General features: G+C 39.7%; 3 protein-coding genes across 8 annotated transcripts in view; 1 reads left to right on the top strand and 2 right to left on the bottom strand.

The window, feature by feature from the left end:
• The window catches only part of LOC135581543 (uncharacterized), a 59844-nt gene extending 53700 nt beyond the window's left edge, over positions 1-6144 (bottom strand). For all 6 annotated transcript variants that reach the window (XM_065164538.1, XM_065164539.1, XM_065164540.1 and 3 more), the window contains exons 1-6: positions 5892-6144; positions 4343-4420; positions 3080-3192; positions 2824-2917; positions 257-300; positions 65-133 (exon numbers count right to left, since the gene is read on the bottom strand). In XM_065164538.1, coding sequence (XP_065020610.1) covers positions 65-133; positions 257-300; positions 2824-2917; positions 3080-3192; positions 4343-4420; positions 5892-5988 — 495 coding nt within the window. In that variant the 5' untranslated portion in view covers positions 5989-6144. The remainder of the gene's footprint in view (positions 1-64; positions 134-256; positions 301-2823; positions 2918-3079; positions 3193-4342; positions 4421-5891) is intronic.
• Positions 6145-8744: 2600 nt separating this feature from the next.
• Positions 8745-11272, top strand: LOC103995577 (large ribosomal subunit protein eL19y-like). The gene is made up of 5 exons (XM_009416190.3): positions 8745-8913; positions 9847-9969; positions 10037-10350; positions 10907-10944; positions 11030-11272. Exons 1-5 carry the CDS (start codon positions 8802-8804, stop codon positions 11052-11054), a joined length of 612 nt encoding a protein of 203 aa, XP_009414465.2. The 5' UTR covers positions 8745-8801; the 3' UTR covers positions 11055-11272.
• Positions 11273-12545: 1273 nt separating this feature from the next.
• On the bottom strand, positions 12546-14751 carry LOC135644950 (large ribosomal subunit protein eL22z-like). The gene is made up of 2 exons (XM_065162946.1): positions 14429-14751; positions 12546-12833 (listed from the first exon to the last, which is right to left on the bottom strand). The coding sequence occupies exons 1-2, from the start codon at positions 14668-14670 to the stop codon at positions 12689-12691; spliced, it is 387 nt and encodes a 128-aa protein (XP_065019018.1). The 5' UTR covers positions 14671-14751; the 3' UTR covers positions 12546-12688.
• Between the last annotated feature and the right edge of the window lie 1804 nt (positions 14752-16555).

Here is a 16555-nt window from a genome sequence, read left to right as displayed (position 1 = left end):
AATTGGAAAACATAAAATAATGTCACACGCACCTAACATGCATAAAAAACATAAAATTTAGCACCTGATCTCTCTGTGAATCAATGTAGACAATGTGGACATTCCTGATTGAAACTTGGATGTTGTCAAGAATCTGTAATAACATAGGCATGTTACAAAAAATCCAATTACTAGAAATTTTTTAACAAATTTAATTAATAAGAATGATGGAAGTATATCGAAAAGTATAAACAATCAGCTGGTTTAACATGTTCACCTTTGCAGAGATGTATGAAATAAATGATTGACCAGCCTGATCATCTGGAGGAAAAAATTCAAATCGAAAGATTAACTTGCAAAAATCAAAAGAGCAGAGCAAATCAATTAAAGGACAATTTGCCAGCAAGAACTTAACATAATAAAACTGTAAAAGTTAACCATTGTTGTTATACCACCAGGACTAACTCATTAATATATTTACGAAAATATACAACTTTAACAATAGAGACTGTGTACATCTGTGCACAAAAGAAAGTAGTTTGAAGTACAGAATTCATGGTTGACAACAGGAACCACATCCACAATTGTGTCAACTAAATTTCAGTAGAAGAATATAATGATACACCATATTCATATTCAAATACAAAATTCAAAGACCTCATGTTATTAAAAGTTTATTTTAATCAACTAAATTTCAATAAATGCAAATCACTCTGTGTATTCCAACTCAAGTGCCAGTATACGTGTACAATGAATCATTTGGAAAGGTGGTGGTACAAGAAACACTGGAACAGTGCCAATCAAGGTCACTATTTTTCTGGCACATGAAGGGTCGTGTAAAACAGTATAACCTGGCTCAGCCCTGTCACAATCAGTGATTGTAATAATCCAAGCATTGTACATGATGCTTGTACCATGCTTAAAACCATGCATATCAGTGTCATTCAACAACAACAACTTAGCTATAAAGTCCCAACTTTTTCGGATTAGCTATATGAATCTTTTACCGTCATTTAGATTTATAAAGAGTCAGTCATATCTATGTTAGAGTACTTAAATCATTATTTATAGTTCCTACTAAAGTATTTTTAGTCTCCCTCTATCTCTTCTCGTACCACTTGTAACCATTTCGCCTCCCCTAACTACCACAATCTGTGGCATATCTGTGTCATTATGAGATATAAACTAAACGCCAGAGGGTTCTGCTGTGTTGCTGCAAAATTAGATAAAACACTCAGCACCAAAAAGCTTTCCTCATGGCTCATGTGTATAAGCTTTTGCCATAAATTATCATCAAGCCATGTCAGCATATTCCTAGACATAACAAGAAGAAAAACTCATAACCACAAGAGATTTGAATAGCCATATAGGAAAAAGGTACAGTGACCACAGCGGATTGAAAAGGAGCTTTGGTCGTGGGGAGAAGAATGAAGGGGATGATTTCTTATTAGAGTGGCCATAACTATAGTCAGATTGATCTTTTATTACTAGAAAGGTAGACAAAGTTGTGTAAGGATTGAAAAGTATAACTGATTGGACACCAGCACAAAACAGATCAATCCATGTCTACCATAACCAATGATTTAAATAGGCGCTCGGGCACTTGCCTAAGCACTCAAGCGAGGCGAGGCAAGGCCTGAGCGCCTCATGTGTAGACCAGGCGACGTGCTTCACTGACGCACCGCTTGGGCGCTCACCCGAACCCAAGCGTCGGGCACTTCGAGCGAGCGCCCAATTCAAATAAGGCAACCAAACAAGACTCTTTAAGTCTGGTTCGGTTAAACTGTAGATGCAATTTCTTACCCTCAAAAGCCACCTTTCACGCCTGCGTGGCCCCAAGCCAACCCTACCATTGCTTTCGCCTATGCTGCCGACGCTTTCTGTCGCTGCCTCCGCTGCAGACGAAGCGGACCGAGCCTTCCTTTGTTGCGGACGGACGGGTCTAATGGCCTAGCAAGAGCCCATAGCTTCCTTCCACCGCTGCTCCATGTGCAGTTCCTTCCACTGTCGAGGGAGAGGACCACGGGTTCCTCCGCCACCAACGGACGCCCTCTGGAGCTTCCGTCGCCGCCACTGCTGTCGCGGTTGTCTTAAACTAATCCTCCACCGTTGCTGCTGCCAACTTCTCACTGTTGCCTTCTCACCACTATTGTTGTCACTTTGTACTATCGGTTTCCACTGTCGGTGGCCCTTTAATCCCCCTCTATTACTATTAACAATTCTTTTCTTCCCTTATAACTATTGTTAACAATATATTTTTAATTTAATGTCATATTTTTATTGAAATAATTATATTTATTAATTATATTACATTTATTTATTTTAATATTTCAAAGCGCCTCTCTTTAGTCAGGCAAGCGCCTAGAGCTTCGGGCGTTTGGAACGTTGGCGCCTAGTGCTTTTTAAATCACTGACCAAAACTTACCAAAAAATTTCATAGAAATGCAATTATCGAAATCATGCCAACTTTGTGACAAGTAAAATCTAGCACACTGAAAGTCCACCAATGTAATCTAAATTCAGAAGTGATATATTAAGACCATAAAGGTAAAAACTCACTAGATATACCTAAAACATTTCTTGGGTCTTTATATGATCATGCAAAAAATTCTATACTGTAAAAATACTCTTGCACATAGAACAACCACATATACAAGTTTCCTATCTGGTGCAGTACTGACAGGGCATATGCAATAATGAGAACAGCATGGACTTGGAGATCACAGTAAGAGTCAAAGCCTAAAGTGCTTAAACAACATATATGCAGACTAAGAGTGGAACAGCAATTTAGTAACAAGAGACAATAATATCATATCTATGAACCATAGCAACGCAATAACTCACCAGAGACTCGCCTTGACAGCTTTGCTAGTTCTATGGCATTAAGTTTTGCCATTTTCCCAGCCAATTCTCTTTTCTCCACCAACTCAGAACTCCACTGTAAAAGAACAAAATTGTCATGTTTATCATAACAACCAATAGGCATTATTTAGGCCGAAACTAATGGAAATTTTGAATGATGCATCAGATGCCAGGCAAACACACGTGAGGAAAAAGCTAACAAAAAAACTTATTTATATTATAAAAAATATAAGCATACCTCATTATCTTCACGTTGGCAAGCACATATGAATATGTTCTCCAAGACAACTATGATAGGGTCCCACCCAAGCTTTTTCCAAGGAATTTTAATGCTCAGTTTCCCAACCCTCCCTGTATAATAAATTTTTCAAGTGCCAAAGTGCCTATGAATACAAAATAAATTGATCTTGATACTACACAGTCAACATAAGAACTCAAAGTCAAGTGTAACAAATAAAAAGGCAAGGTTCAGCATCACTTCAGTATCAGTCTAAGCTCAGCTGTTCAAGAACCAGTTTTGGGGGTTTTGAATTTCAGCGATATCAACCAAAAGAGAGAAAAGCACAAGAAAAAAGTTACAAACCAAAATAATAATAATAATACTAGCTATAAGAATATTTGACAATGGAGTCTTGTTAATAACAGTATTTTCTAGGGTTATTGTAGAAGACAAAAATATTTAAACGTCCTATAATAGAACTCATTGCAAACAATTTGATAAAACAGGCCACTTGTGTCCCAGAAGTAGCCACATAGATGATAATTGCATAAAGGTTGTTAAGCCATATTCAACAGTTAAACTGTTGTCACATCAGGGAGTGAAACAACTTTCCTGCATTTCAATTGTTGACCCCATATCAGACAGGCCAAAGTTGATGGCATCTAACAAGCTCATAGATCACATGATCCTCAAACAATCTTCAATGACAAAGTGAGAGGGACAAAGAATTTTAGAAATCCTATTAATCAAGTTAGGCACTGTTGTCAGAATAATTAGCAAACTTTTTTTGGCAACATCAAATGCCAGCTAGATTGGGTGTGGACAGCAGAACCATGACAGATATATCCGCAACTTGATTGCTGGATAAATTGTGGCTAGTAGAGACATACCAACAGAAAATATTTAAAACAAGCCTTTGATATCAAGTAGCAAGTAGGAACACTGATATAGAATTATAGAATGCAATCTGGTGATCCAGTATAAAGCTATGAGCTTTAAAGTTTGAATAAAGATGTGACTTCATGCATATACAATAATTGGAAAGAAAATGCATAATGGATAAAGAAGACAAGCATAAGAGAATAGAAAGTTTACATTGGAAAGAAAATACATAATGCACAAAAAAGACAAGCATATGAGAATCTGAACCATTTATATCAAAGTGAGTGGATCTGAGTAGACCAGTTTTCAAAAACGAGAATCATGGCCAAGCATGGCACAGAAAAAACAAGAGCACTGATCCTGAGTGACTGAAAAAAAGAAAGAGCTAGAGGCAAGTACCATCTTTCAATGCAAACGGCAACTGCAAATAGTCAAAGGCTTCAAGTATTAACTCCACATTCTCCAATAATATTTCTTCTGAAAAAATTAATAAACAGTCAGAATTAATAAGGGCAACATAAAACCAATCTGCTATCTTAAGCAGAGACTTAAGAAATTCAGGCACAAACAGTATATGAAAGAAGTTACTGACTTACTGTTACATGTCTCATCTATAATAAAAGAGATTAACAATTTGTTTAAAGATAACAACAAAAAAATTATTCACATCTAAAATCTACAGGTCTCAAAGTCCATAATGCACATCATGCTATTTTCTGTCCAACAATGTACAACTGAGTTCCTTGTGCAAGCTAAGCTTCACAAAATCAAAATAAGCCAGCAAGATGATGCAAGGAGTATTGTATCAAGTGCAAAGCAAAATCTGGCCTTTGATTAACATCTAACATTCTGCATTTTGAGTCACATCATGCTGCATTATGTTACTATTCCTGCAAAGCATCTATGCAAATGCCACAATGTGTTTTAAGGCAAGATATAGAGCCATGCCTTTATGCACCATCCCATCAGAACTGGCATAGTATGTGACAAAGTACCATGCCATCAGAACTGGCACAAGTCAACCAACCATAAAATCCAAGTTAAGGTTCAAATTTTGACGAAACCAAGGTTTAAAAATTCAGACCAGTAAGGATACCTTTCTGCCCAAGATAGACTCATGAGTGAAACACTTTCTACCAATGAGAACAAAGAGTGAGAGAATACTACTGTTAATATGTATTCTAATATCTTTGTTTCTTCCATCTACTGATTGATTGAGAATATATTAGCAGATGTTTTGGACACCGGGACATGATAATGCATCTTCAGTTACACGACACAGGACATTCACCTAATGCCATATTTATCTTCCATTGCCATCCTTGAAGATTAAGTCGATCCAGTTACTTTCAAAGCTATATCTGTCACGATTTTTTTTGGAAAGTCTAAGTACTGAACAACCCTCTTAATTTGAGGGCAATATTTTTTCTTTCTATATGTTTTAATCACCAAACAGCAGGATACCTGTTAGAGAAGCAAGACCCAGTGCAAAAACATAAGGGGTCTTGGGAGGGTCAGCCTTACAGCAATAAACAGAGAAGCTGTTTCAGCAACTCAAACCCGGTCACCTAGGTACTGTGATGTCAAGGCTCGCCCTCAGTTAGATGTCAGTTTATACTTCACGAATCACAAATCTTCCTGAAATTCTGCAGCGACATCAATTTGACATAACACAATCTTATCATTAGTTTTCTCTACCGAGTTAGTTGCCAAGGGCCCTACGTTTTAGCGTTATAAGTCGGTCTACAAGTCGACTAGGTGATCAACTAGATCAATTACCCCATCATCATGCAATAGCGGATGATATTAAACGTGTTTCAGATAAAGAAACGATTGCTCGAACAAGAAACAATCTTCCTCACCGGGAAGCAAAGACTCAAGGGTTCTAGGAAGGGATCAAGGATCCAAAAATAAAAAATAAAGTAGGAGCAGTGGCGCCTAGGGTTACCGTTCCAGATGCCGATCTTAAGCTGGTCCTTCTGGATGCCCTTGACGAAGCGGCCGAGGTAGCCGGCGAGCACTTGGCTCACCACGCCCTCGAACATGGCGTAGAGAGACCTCCGGCCACCAGCTGCGGGGAAAGAGGAGGCGAAGGGCTATTCCGCGTTCGTCGAAACCCTTATTCCTTCTCTCGATACCATCTCCCGTTCGTCCGCACCGCCTCACTGCCGTCGCACTCCACCGTACGAGAGAGGAGACGAACCACTGGTGTTGTCATTTGATCCGTTGGTTCCCGAACTAGGTCGGCAAGGCAGGGGAGTCGCGAGTGGGACCCACATGTGCGGGCCCACGCCAGGTCTACCAAAGACACGTGGAGTACGATTGTGGGACTCACTAATGCGGGGCCGCGTCACCTATGTCCGAGGGCTCCACGTATCTGGTGAGCGAGAAATGTTGGGCGCACATACCATTCGAGACCGCGTCACCCATTTTCGTGGGCTCAACATGCTGGGTGAGAGAGAAGCGGGGGCCACGCTGCTCTGGAGCCCACCTCACCAACGTCTGGGGTGCCTTGAAAAAACGTCCACGTGTCTGGTAGCTAACAGAGGCTGGGTACGCATGCCACTCGAGACCGCGACGCCCGAGTTCATAGGTTCCACGGACCGAGTGAGAGAAATGGGGCCCACGCTACGCTAGAGCCCGACTCGGCAAGTTATAAGGTACCACGTCATCATGTTGTGGGCTCCACGAATCAGGTCGTTCCGAAACCACCTTGGCCCGGAAGATTCCCAGGGTGATTTGGTCCGACCAACTAGCCTTTCCGGTCGCGGCGAGAACTCGTTTCTGGGGCTCCGCGAGAAGCCGGTGCGAGGTGGGACAAACGAGACTCGTTTATGTTAAGAGTCGGAAATCGACTAATGTCACATGGGGGTTAATTAGATTACAATTTTTTTCAGTATTTTGATTCTTATATTTTAAAAAATTATATTGGTATTTTATAATTATGAAAGTAAAAAATATATAGATCTATTTATCAATAAAAATAATTATAACAAAAAATAAAAATAATAATTATAACATTCCAATTGATGATAGCAGATGACATCTAGTGGTAGATGACGGTATCGTTAGCGTCAATGTCAATGCAATTGCCAAGCAGCCTTTTCATCACTCTACACCTGCGTTGATGCTTTGTCATCGTAAAATTGAAGTCTGTTGTTGAATCCATCATGGAAATTTGTCACATATTGAAGTAGGATTCGGAGATGCACACCCCGCTCACCGACACCGACATTGTGCCTCTCTTGTCACTTGCATCCTCGACCACCACTTGTCTACGATTGTGGCCTAAGAGAACACTGTTGTTACCCTCCTTAACCTCTCCATCTCTGTCCATAATGGGCTCATGTGCACCTCGAGCATCCTCGACACTCTTGTCACCCCCAACATGCTACTATAATCCTTTACAACCTCCTCACTATCAAAGTGTATTACTTCATCATCAAGTCAAAGAAGCCCCCTCATCATCGCCTTCATGGACCTCCTTGGCAATTTTGACGTACTAACTATGTCCATCAAGAACATGCTCTAGGCCCTCTACTTGCTCATTTGCATCGCCCTCGTCGAGCCGGGCATCGTGCTACCCCTCTTTGTGCTGGTGGTGAAGGGAGGTGATAGAGGATGTGACGATGGTGATCACCCAACTAGTAGGATACAACGAGAGCATGGAGGCATTCCGAAGGGTGGACGATGTCAACATCCTGGTAAATCTAGTGGTTGGGGGGAATGGGAGGATGAGAGAAAATGCTACAACTATGCTGCTAAACCTGGTAAAAAGTGATGGAGCTAAGGCCGTAAGGAACGTCAAGGAGGTAAACTAGGCGGAGGACGTTATGAGGGCTCTAGTCGGTGATGACAACGGGGTGAGCACGATGGGGAAGAGCAAAGTGAAGACGTTATTGATGGTTTTGGAGAGCATAAGGGAGCCAACTATATGGTCTTAATGATTATGAAATTAGCACCGATGACTTTGTGCCGCAAACATCGCTCCGTGATGGAGTCATAGAGTGCTCCATCGTCGCTTTACATCCGCCACCACTGACGTCGTTCGTTACCACCAACTAAAGAATTAAAATTATTTTTTTATCATTTATTTTTGTGTTTCTATTAGTAAAACCGATGATGTTATGGTAAATAGACATAGATATTTCACTTTCATAATTAGAGGGATGCTAATGTAATTTTTTAAAGTGTAAAGATCAAGATGCTAATGGTAAACTAACTATACAAGTAATATATAATCAGCCCGTCTATTAGAGAGTCGATGAATTTTGATGACCCAACTTGTTGAATCAACATGTTGGTATACTAATAGAGGGTAGGATGCCCGAGAGCCAAAGTGTTAGAAGTTTTGATTTAATGTGTATTGATTGATCCTTATCTAAAATGTAAATATTGAATGTGTATAAAATATCTAAAATGTTCAATGTGGAAACAAATATTTGATGCAGATCTTATGTGGTTGGGTGATTAATAAAAAATATCAATAAAGATTTTGGTAGAACTTAACTATATATATATATATATATATATATATATATATATATATATATATATATATATATAATATCTTAACGGTGATAAGAGGTCCATATTGAACCGTTGAAACGTATGATTCTATTGTTATACAAGTAAATCCTAAATTTATTCTTTTACTAAAAAAACAAATCTAATTTAGGGCTCTATGCAGCTCGAGCTCGGCCCGATCACGGTACAGTGGGCCGTAGGTCGGCCCATCATTCTAAGACATTGCTCTCGAGAAACCCTAGAGCAAATAGCTTACAAATGGTCCATCTGTCGCTACCTGCGGCCGCCTCTCGTTCTGTCTCCCAACGACCAAGGGCAGAAGAGACGAGCGATGGTGTCGCTGAAGCTCCAGAAGAGGCTCGCCGGAAGCGTCCTCAAGTGCGGGAGGGGCAAGGTCTGGCTCGACCCCAATGAGGTCAACGAGATCTCCATGGCGAACTCTCGTGAGAAGCTTTTCTCCTTATCGATCCCTCGCTGTTGTTGTACTCTCACCGTCTTTCCGATCGATTCGGCGCTTGTACTTGAATCCCAAGCCCTTCTTTGTTGGTTTCGTTTGTAGATAGAAATCGGTAAAATTTTCTTTTCTTCGTTATAACCGCTGCCGATATCTGTTAATATGCTAAAATCAACGCTTGATAAGGTATTTTTGATTGAAAGGTCGGCGTTTGGATATGTTCCTAATTATATTACATGAAAACTCGTGTCTATGTTAGTTCTTGTGTGTAGTGTTTTCGATGTGTTCATATCATACTCACTCTGTACTCTCGAACAGAAGTTTCAAGATTTCTTTGTGCACCAACAGGCTAAGCTACAGGTTCCTACTCCAGAATCACCTCGTTCATGTTTTATGAATGCATAATATGATCGAACAAAAGAAAGACCAGGAGGAGATCGCTAAGGCCTTGGGCCAAAGAGAATTACCTTTTCTTCTCAAAAGCACTGTATCAGTTGAACAGACTGCTGGTGCGATTGCCATTCATCTCCATTTGTAAGCTATTAGCTGACTGATGCTGCTATTGATTGCATCAGTATGAGAACATGACAGACAGGAATAGGCTAGTGGTTGGGGAAAGTGAATTATGGCAGGGCATAGGACCGTTTGGGGATCGAGTCAGTGGTTATATGAGTAGGGAACATATGTAATACAAGAGATTAACATGGACCACTATGGGAAGAACATTGTAGCAGTTCTTCCCTGCACAAACATCATTGATTTTGGAAAGCAGAAAAAGACTCTGAGCACTACTTGCTAACGGCTTTTTGGTGACGAACTTTTTATAACTGTAGTTTGATCTTGACTGTTTTAGTAAGAACTTTGCATTGGCAACAGCTTTTCATGTTCATTTGCGATGGAGCATGATGGTTTTGTTATGCAGGCCAAAATATAAGAAAGCTTGTTAAGGATGGTTTTATCATCAGGAAGCCAACCAAGATTCATTCGCGATCTCGTGCAAGGAGGGCACTTGAAGCTAAGAGAAAAGGGCGACATTCTGGATATGGTAATAATTCTTTTATAAATTCTGTTCTTCTTTAGCCTTTCTTTGACCGATCTTATCTGTATTGCAGGGAAGCGCAGGGGTACAAGAGAAGCTAGGCTTCCGACTAAGGTCCTTTGGATGCGTCGGATGCGAGTTCTTAGACGGTTGCTTAGGAAGTACCGTGAGTCGAAGAAGATTGACAAGCACATGTACCATGACATGTACATGAAAGTCAAAGGTAACGTTTTTAAGAACAAGAGGGTGCTGATGGAAAGTATTCATAAATCCAAAGCTGAAAAGGCAAGAGAGAAGACCTTATCTGATCAATTTGAAGCTAAACGTGCCAAGAGCAAGGCTAGCAGAGAAAGGAAGATTGCCAGGAGGGAGGAACGCCTGGCTCAGGTCCGATAATTTTTCAACATTGTTTTTCTGCAATGATTACGACGTGCAGTCATCAGAGTTTTTTGCACAATCATTTTCCCATTCGACTGTTTTGGTTGTTGAGAATTCCTGATTCTTGTTTGGGTATATTCCACGTATTTTATGCTATATCCAACGCATTCTATGCTGCTACTCTTCTTTCCCGAGCATCTTTGATGATTATTTTATAGAAATATGTATTAGAAACCATCTTTAGCTGGATAAGGATAAGCATATTTTCTTTCAATAATAACTAGCAGTGATAAACTTGGTTTTTTTTTCTTTTAATATTTCTTAAAGTTTGAGGGAAAATGATTTCACCAATGAAGACTTGCTTTGTTTGTTTGTTTGTTTGGCCTGGGTTATAATATAAATGTCATTGCAAGCTTGATTTTGTCGATAGTATTTTATTTTATTTTATTTTATTTGTGTGGGAGAAGCCATTCATCTTTGTTTATGAGGAGGAACTGGTTTCTGCTATCGTTTGGAATTGAATTAATAACAAATGAGTTATGTATTTTGTTCTGTTTGCAAACAGGGGCCTGGAGACCGAGTACCCGCCGCCGCCCAATCCGAGTAGGAATTTCTCCTCAATTCACATTTTATAAAAGCTCTTCGAAGTTTTTCTATTCATAGAATAACGGTAAAATTTCTTATGCAGGGTTCGCAAGAAATCTAACAAGTAATGGATAACATGACTCCCGGGTCGCAATGGATCATTTCTTTCTTATGGGTTTTAGAGATGTTGCAAGACCTAGAAGCTCGCTTTTATATCATTTCCGGATGTTTGTTATGTTTTGTTTTGAAGGAGTTGGTGATCATGTATGCAAGTTTTTGATATTACCTTTTTTTTTTATGATCTAGAAAGTCAAAATCGTTTAATAGAAATATTATCGTTACTTAATATCCTGCCTGCGGCGGTACGATCAATCAATAAGAGTGGCATTATTGCTTATTTGCATGATGAGCTCACGAGTCCATGCAGTCAAAGGGGGCCAAGTGTGTATTTATCGGTGCCGAGCCAAATGAGTGCTACCCTAACCGTTGTTAGATTCCGGCCCTTTCAAACTTCATATAGAGACAGACGTTAGTTGTCTCTATATGACAACTAATCATTGCTCGAAATGTTTTGGTTTCGCAAGCCTTTTTTAGAAAAGAAATCCTTTACAAAGCAATTTGAGTCACCCAAGTCGTCAAACTCATTTAGTTGTTCTTTTGTGCCCACCACCGCCAGGTATTGTTGCTATAAAACCTGCTTACATCTTAATATATTGTCGGACCTCACCTTGTAATGGGAAGGTTGTTGATCTTATAATAATCTTGTGACGATACGATATGATAAAAAGTTTTAAGCTCTCAACTCAAAACTATTGATAAGTGATTTTAATCGAAGTAGGTAAGAATCAGGGTCAATGTTTCAGGTGTATCAATCCTGATTTTGATATACTATCATCCATCACCAACATTTAAGATAACTTCGATGAGACATAGTTAAGATAACTATGTCTGTCGTGTATTTATTTTACCTACCTTCATTTTCCTTTTTATATCTTTTGGTAATGTTAGGCCAGAAAAAAATATCAATAATTTAACAGCCAAATAGATAAACAATCAGCTTTTGAATTATAAATATATGTAAGTGATTATTAACATCTAGACAGCCTGGCTGATAATAATAACAAAAAAAGGGTTCACCGAGCAAAGATTCGTTATTCGTAATTGGATCGAAAATGTCAGAAAACCGGGAAATGACATTTAAATAAACTATCGTTGTTTGCAGCAAACTTACCAGTGAAAGAATTAGCATCTTATTAACCAATCTATCAATATGATATGAAGAAATTAAAGTTAAGCGTAAATGGCAAGCCAATACCCGATCAAATTTGTTCTACTACTGTAACCAAACAGCCGGTCCAACACAAGCTTCGATGTAAAAGTTCAAGTGTTCATAGTGAACATCAGCGTTCAAGATGAATTGTGAAAAAGAATTTTAAATGCAAATTGTAATACTCAACCAGAATGTTTTCTATCATGCAGTTATGTAATGAATGTTCCCCAATTTGGATATTGAAGTGTCTCACCTCGCAGAAGGAAGAATAATTATTGAGCTAAACGAGGAATAAGCATCACAAGGAAACCATCAAATTGTTTACTGCTAAATAAATAAGACTACCGAATAAGGGAGAAACCTTCTGAAATTGAAATGATAAAAAGTAGAAAACGTGTTTGAACATAACAAACCACAACAGAAGAAAACTTCTAATTTATCATAAATTAACCAAACAAGGCAACAAAAAGGGATAATAAGGGCACACCATCATCACTCTTCCTCTTCTCCCTCGTTCTCAGCAATGTTGAAGTATCGAAGCTCGTAAACATTGCGATCTTTGTTAGAAGCAATCACTCGCAGCCAATCCCGCACATTGTGCTTCTTCAAGTACTTTTTTGTCAGGTACTTTAAGTACCTATGAAAAAATACACACTATATCATGATGATGGAAAACGAATATGGGATCTACAAAAATAAGTTTTGCACTGCCATATCACATGCGCAATGAGCAACGCTTAACTATAAAATAAGGCAATAAATTATTTTTTAAATTAGCTTGATGATCTTGTCAAATCCTGTTGTTAATAACAGGTACGATAAACATATAAAACATAAGAACTAGATTAATACACATGTAACCGTCTCGACATATACCCACAAATTGGTGAAACCATTGATAAGACTCCATCATCAATGTAATAATTGATGATGTGTGATTGATGAAAAACAAAATAATAATCCATTTCAGTTAGCAAAACATATTCTACAATCATATATGTAACAGATGAAATCTATGAATTAGCAAAAAAATAGTGAGAAAACACTTAAGAAAAAAGGAAGAAAAGTGCGTAAGAGCTACAGTGATCAGAACAGAAAGTTGTAAGACACAGAATTTTAAATTAGAATAGAGCTATAAGTGCATATCAATTCCAAGTAAAAAACATCATATGGCATCCCTTCAATCTCACAGTACTAATTTACAAAAAAAGAACTTCACAAGTATTGGTTCTAAGTAGAAAGCGTTGAATGAAATATTAAGGGTCCGCAACTCAGTATCCTCCAAATTTTGAAATCACAAAATGAATGAACAGGGCATGATAGCAATGCTGCCAAGTTAAAAAATCAGACTATGATAGAAGCTGAGAAAAGTTCAACTGTTGCTAAACTTAAGAAGCAAATCAAAGTGGAAAAAAGGGGGGGTTCTGCTAGACCTCAATCCAAAATTAATATCTTAGCTTACAAATCATATCAACACAAGAGTGGACTTACATCAAAACATTGTGCATCTCCAAAGGGCAAACAATACCTCGTAAAACCCATGATTCTGTCAGGCAACTATAATGACCCACCTAAAGTTCACGATACCGACCATAAGAACATCCATATGTTCTGCACAATAAAGCAATGACTAGTCGGCGAGTCAAAACATCTAATTCCTTTAACAAATACTACACATGTAATGAAGTCAAAGCCATGTTAACTAAGTTACCAAGGGAGGCAATTAAGATTTTAAGACCACACTTCTCTTCTTTCAAGTGGTCCATCTCTAACAACTGGCTAAAACAATTAACTATCCTTTTTACGTCGCCACCAACTTTCGAAAAACATCTTCTTCCTCCATTCGCAAGAAGAACTAAAATATGTGCTGAAACACAATTGAACGTGGATGTGATAAGGACGTCTATATCTAACGACACTTTAACCTATGCATTATGGCAACAAAATAGCATCTAAAGTTATTAGCTGCAAGATTTCAAACAGGTGGGCACAAATGCAAACATCCAACACAGTATGTCATAATAAACGCCATCTCAAGTCCCCTACAAGCTGTCGAAGACTATCTCCTACTTCTTGAATCGAGCACGAGAATATAAGCAACAGATATCGCAGCAACTAATCAAGTAAAACCTCATTTGCACTAAATTACAACGCCATACCAAGAATCCATGATCTAGATAACTGAATTAGAGCCAATAAAGAATATCCACCGGAAACGAGACAAGGGATTACCGCTTCGAGAAGGGACCCTCGGAGGTGACGGTGATCTTGCTCTTGTCGCGGGTGACAGTTACGGCGTCGCCGAGTGCGCCGGCCTTGCCGCCAGCCACCTTGATCCTCTCCTGGAGGAACTTCTCCAGGGAGGCGATGTCCATGATCTTGTCCTCCACCGGCTTCGCGCAATCGATGACGAAGGTGGAACCCTTCTTCTTCCCGCCCTTCGCGGCAGCCGCCGCTGCCCCACCGCGACTCATCCTCTCACCAGTTCCTGTAAAGCCGCCGCTTCCAAGACGAAGGTCTTAACAAACCATAGGAGGGGCAACCGAGGTCCGATCCGAGAAGGCGTATTTAAACGCGAACCCGAAGAAACCCTAACTAAACATGTTAGGATGTCCCGCGGTTGAGAGAAAGGCTAAATGGAAACTCTCTCTCTCTCTCTCTCTCTCTCTCTCTATATATATATATATATACACACACGCTTTTAGTTTGTAGTGTCGGCAAACAGTGCTTACCACTTTCGAATGCTCACCGAAATCCAATTAGATAAACTCGTCCGGTGATGGATCAGATGGATATTTTTATGTAGAACAATAATGTCTTAGTTCATCGAATCGATTATTTTATTTTTATTACAGTTATGTTGTGTTACTTATATGAGTGAGAATACCATCATTAGAGTTCAATTAGTTTAAATCCTCATCAACTTTAATTATTAGATTTATCACCTAATTGAAATTAGTTTTACTAATGGAAACACGAAAATAAAAGATAAGAAAAAAAAGAGAGACAATTTTATAATTTTGATGGTGGTGGACGACGATACCGTTGGTGCCAACACCGATGCAATTGTCGAGCAACCCTTTCGTCGCTCTACATCGATGCTTCGTCATCGTAAAATCAAAGTTTGCTGCCTAAACCGTCGCGGAGATCCGTTGCCTATCGAAGTAAGACTCGAAGATGCGCGCCCCCCTCGTCGGCGCCGACACCGTGCCCTCTCCTCACCGCTCATCTCCTTAACCACCATCACTCATTCGCAACCCAAGAGAATGTCGTTGTTGCCCTCATTAACCTCTTCATCTTCGCCTCGCGAGGCACTCATGTGCATCCCGGGTATCCTTGACACCCTCACGCTCACCCCGCTATCATCATTTGTCAGAGCCCTCAAGGTGGACGACATTAGCGTCCTTATGGATCTGGTGGTTAGGGAAAGCAAGAGGGCAAGAGAAAATGTTGCAGCTTCATTGTTAAACCTAGTAAAGAGTGATGAAGACAAGGTGGCGGGGGACATTAGGGAGGTGGATGGGGCAGAGGCAATCGTGAGGATTCTAGTTGGCAACAACAGTAAGGTGAGCATGAGAGAGAAGTGCAAGGTGGAAGTGCTATTGTAAAGGGTTATGGTGGCATGCTGGGCAACGGTGGGGAAGAGGAGGTAGAGGGCATCAAGGATGCTCGGGATGCACATGAGCGCCTGTGGGCGAAGATGGGGAGGTTAAGGAGGGCAACGACAACATTCTCCTAGGTTGCGGACGAGTGGTGAAGGTGGTTGAGGAGGCAAGCAACAAGGAAAGGCACGACATTAGCATCGACAAGGGGGGTGCGCATCTTCGAATCTTGCTTCGATAGACGACAGATTTCTAGGATTGCTTCAATAGGCGACAGATTTCTAGGATTGCTTCGATAACAAACTTTGATTCAATAACAACGAAGTACCGATGCAAAGTGACGAAAGGACCACTCAACAAATGTGTCGATATCGACACAAGTGACGTCGTCATCCGCAGCCAACAATATCACTCGTCACTGTTGAAATGTTAAAATTATCTTTTTACCCTACCAGCGAAGTCCGTGACATTTTGTTTTCGTGTTTCCATCAGTAAAATTGATATCGTTAGAATAAATGAACCTAGATGTTTTACTTTCGTAACTATAAAAATAATAATATAACTTCGTAACTATAAAAATACCAATATAATTTTTTAAAATATAAAAACTAAAAGCCTAAAAATAACTAACTATATTGTTTATCCCCTCCTCCCTCTCATCCCTTCACCCCTTCCCTCCGTTCCCTATCGTCTCTTCGTCTCCTTTCTTGCGTCTTTCTTTCTTTTTCCTCACAGCCTCCTCCCTTTCATCTCTACC

The sequence above is a fragment of the Musa acuminata genome, chromosome BXJ3-8 (assembly GCF_036884655.1).
Source record: "Musa acuminata AAA Group cultivar baxijiao chromosome BXJ3-8, Cavendish_Baxijiao_AAA, whole genome shotgun sequence".
Lineage (NCBI taxonomy): Eukaryota > Viridiplantae > Streptophyta > Magnoliopsida > Zingiberales > Musaceae > Musa > Musa acuminata.
Note: the sequence above shows the minus strand (reverse complement) of the source record. Positions and strands in the feature narration are given on the sequence as shown.

Excerpts from the sequence above, each read along its gene's own strand:
- LOC135644950 (XM_065162946.1), bottom strand. The coding sequence starts at position 14,670 with ATGAGTCGCGGTGGGGCAGCGGCGGCTGCCGCGAAGGGCGGGAAGAAG. Across the intron at positions 12,834-14,428 it reads GAGGGTCCCTTCTCGAAGCG|GTACTTAAAGTACCTGACAA; the intron begins GTAATCCCTTGT and ends ATTTTTTCATAG.
- LOC103995577 (XM_009416190.3), top strand. The coding sequence starts at position 8,802 with ATGGTGTCGCTGAAGCTCCAGAAGAGGCTCGCCGGAAGCGTCCTCAAG. Across the intron at positions 8,914-9,846 it reads GATCTCCATGGCGAACTCTC|GCCAAAATATAAGAAAGCTT; the intron begins GTGAGAAGCTTT and ends TTTGTTATGCAG. Across the intron at positions 9,970-10,036 it reads AGGGCGACATTCTGGATATG|GGAAGCGCAGGGGTACAAGA; the intron begins GTAATAATTCTT and ends TCTGTATTGCAG.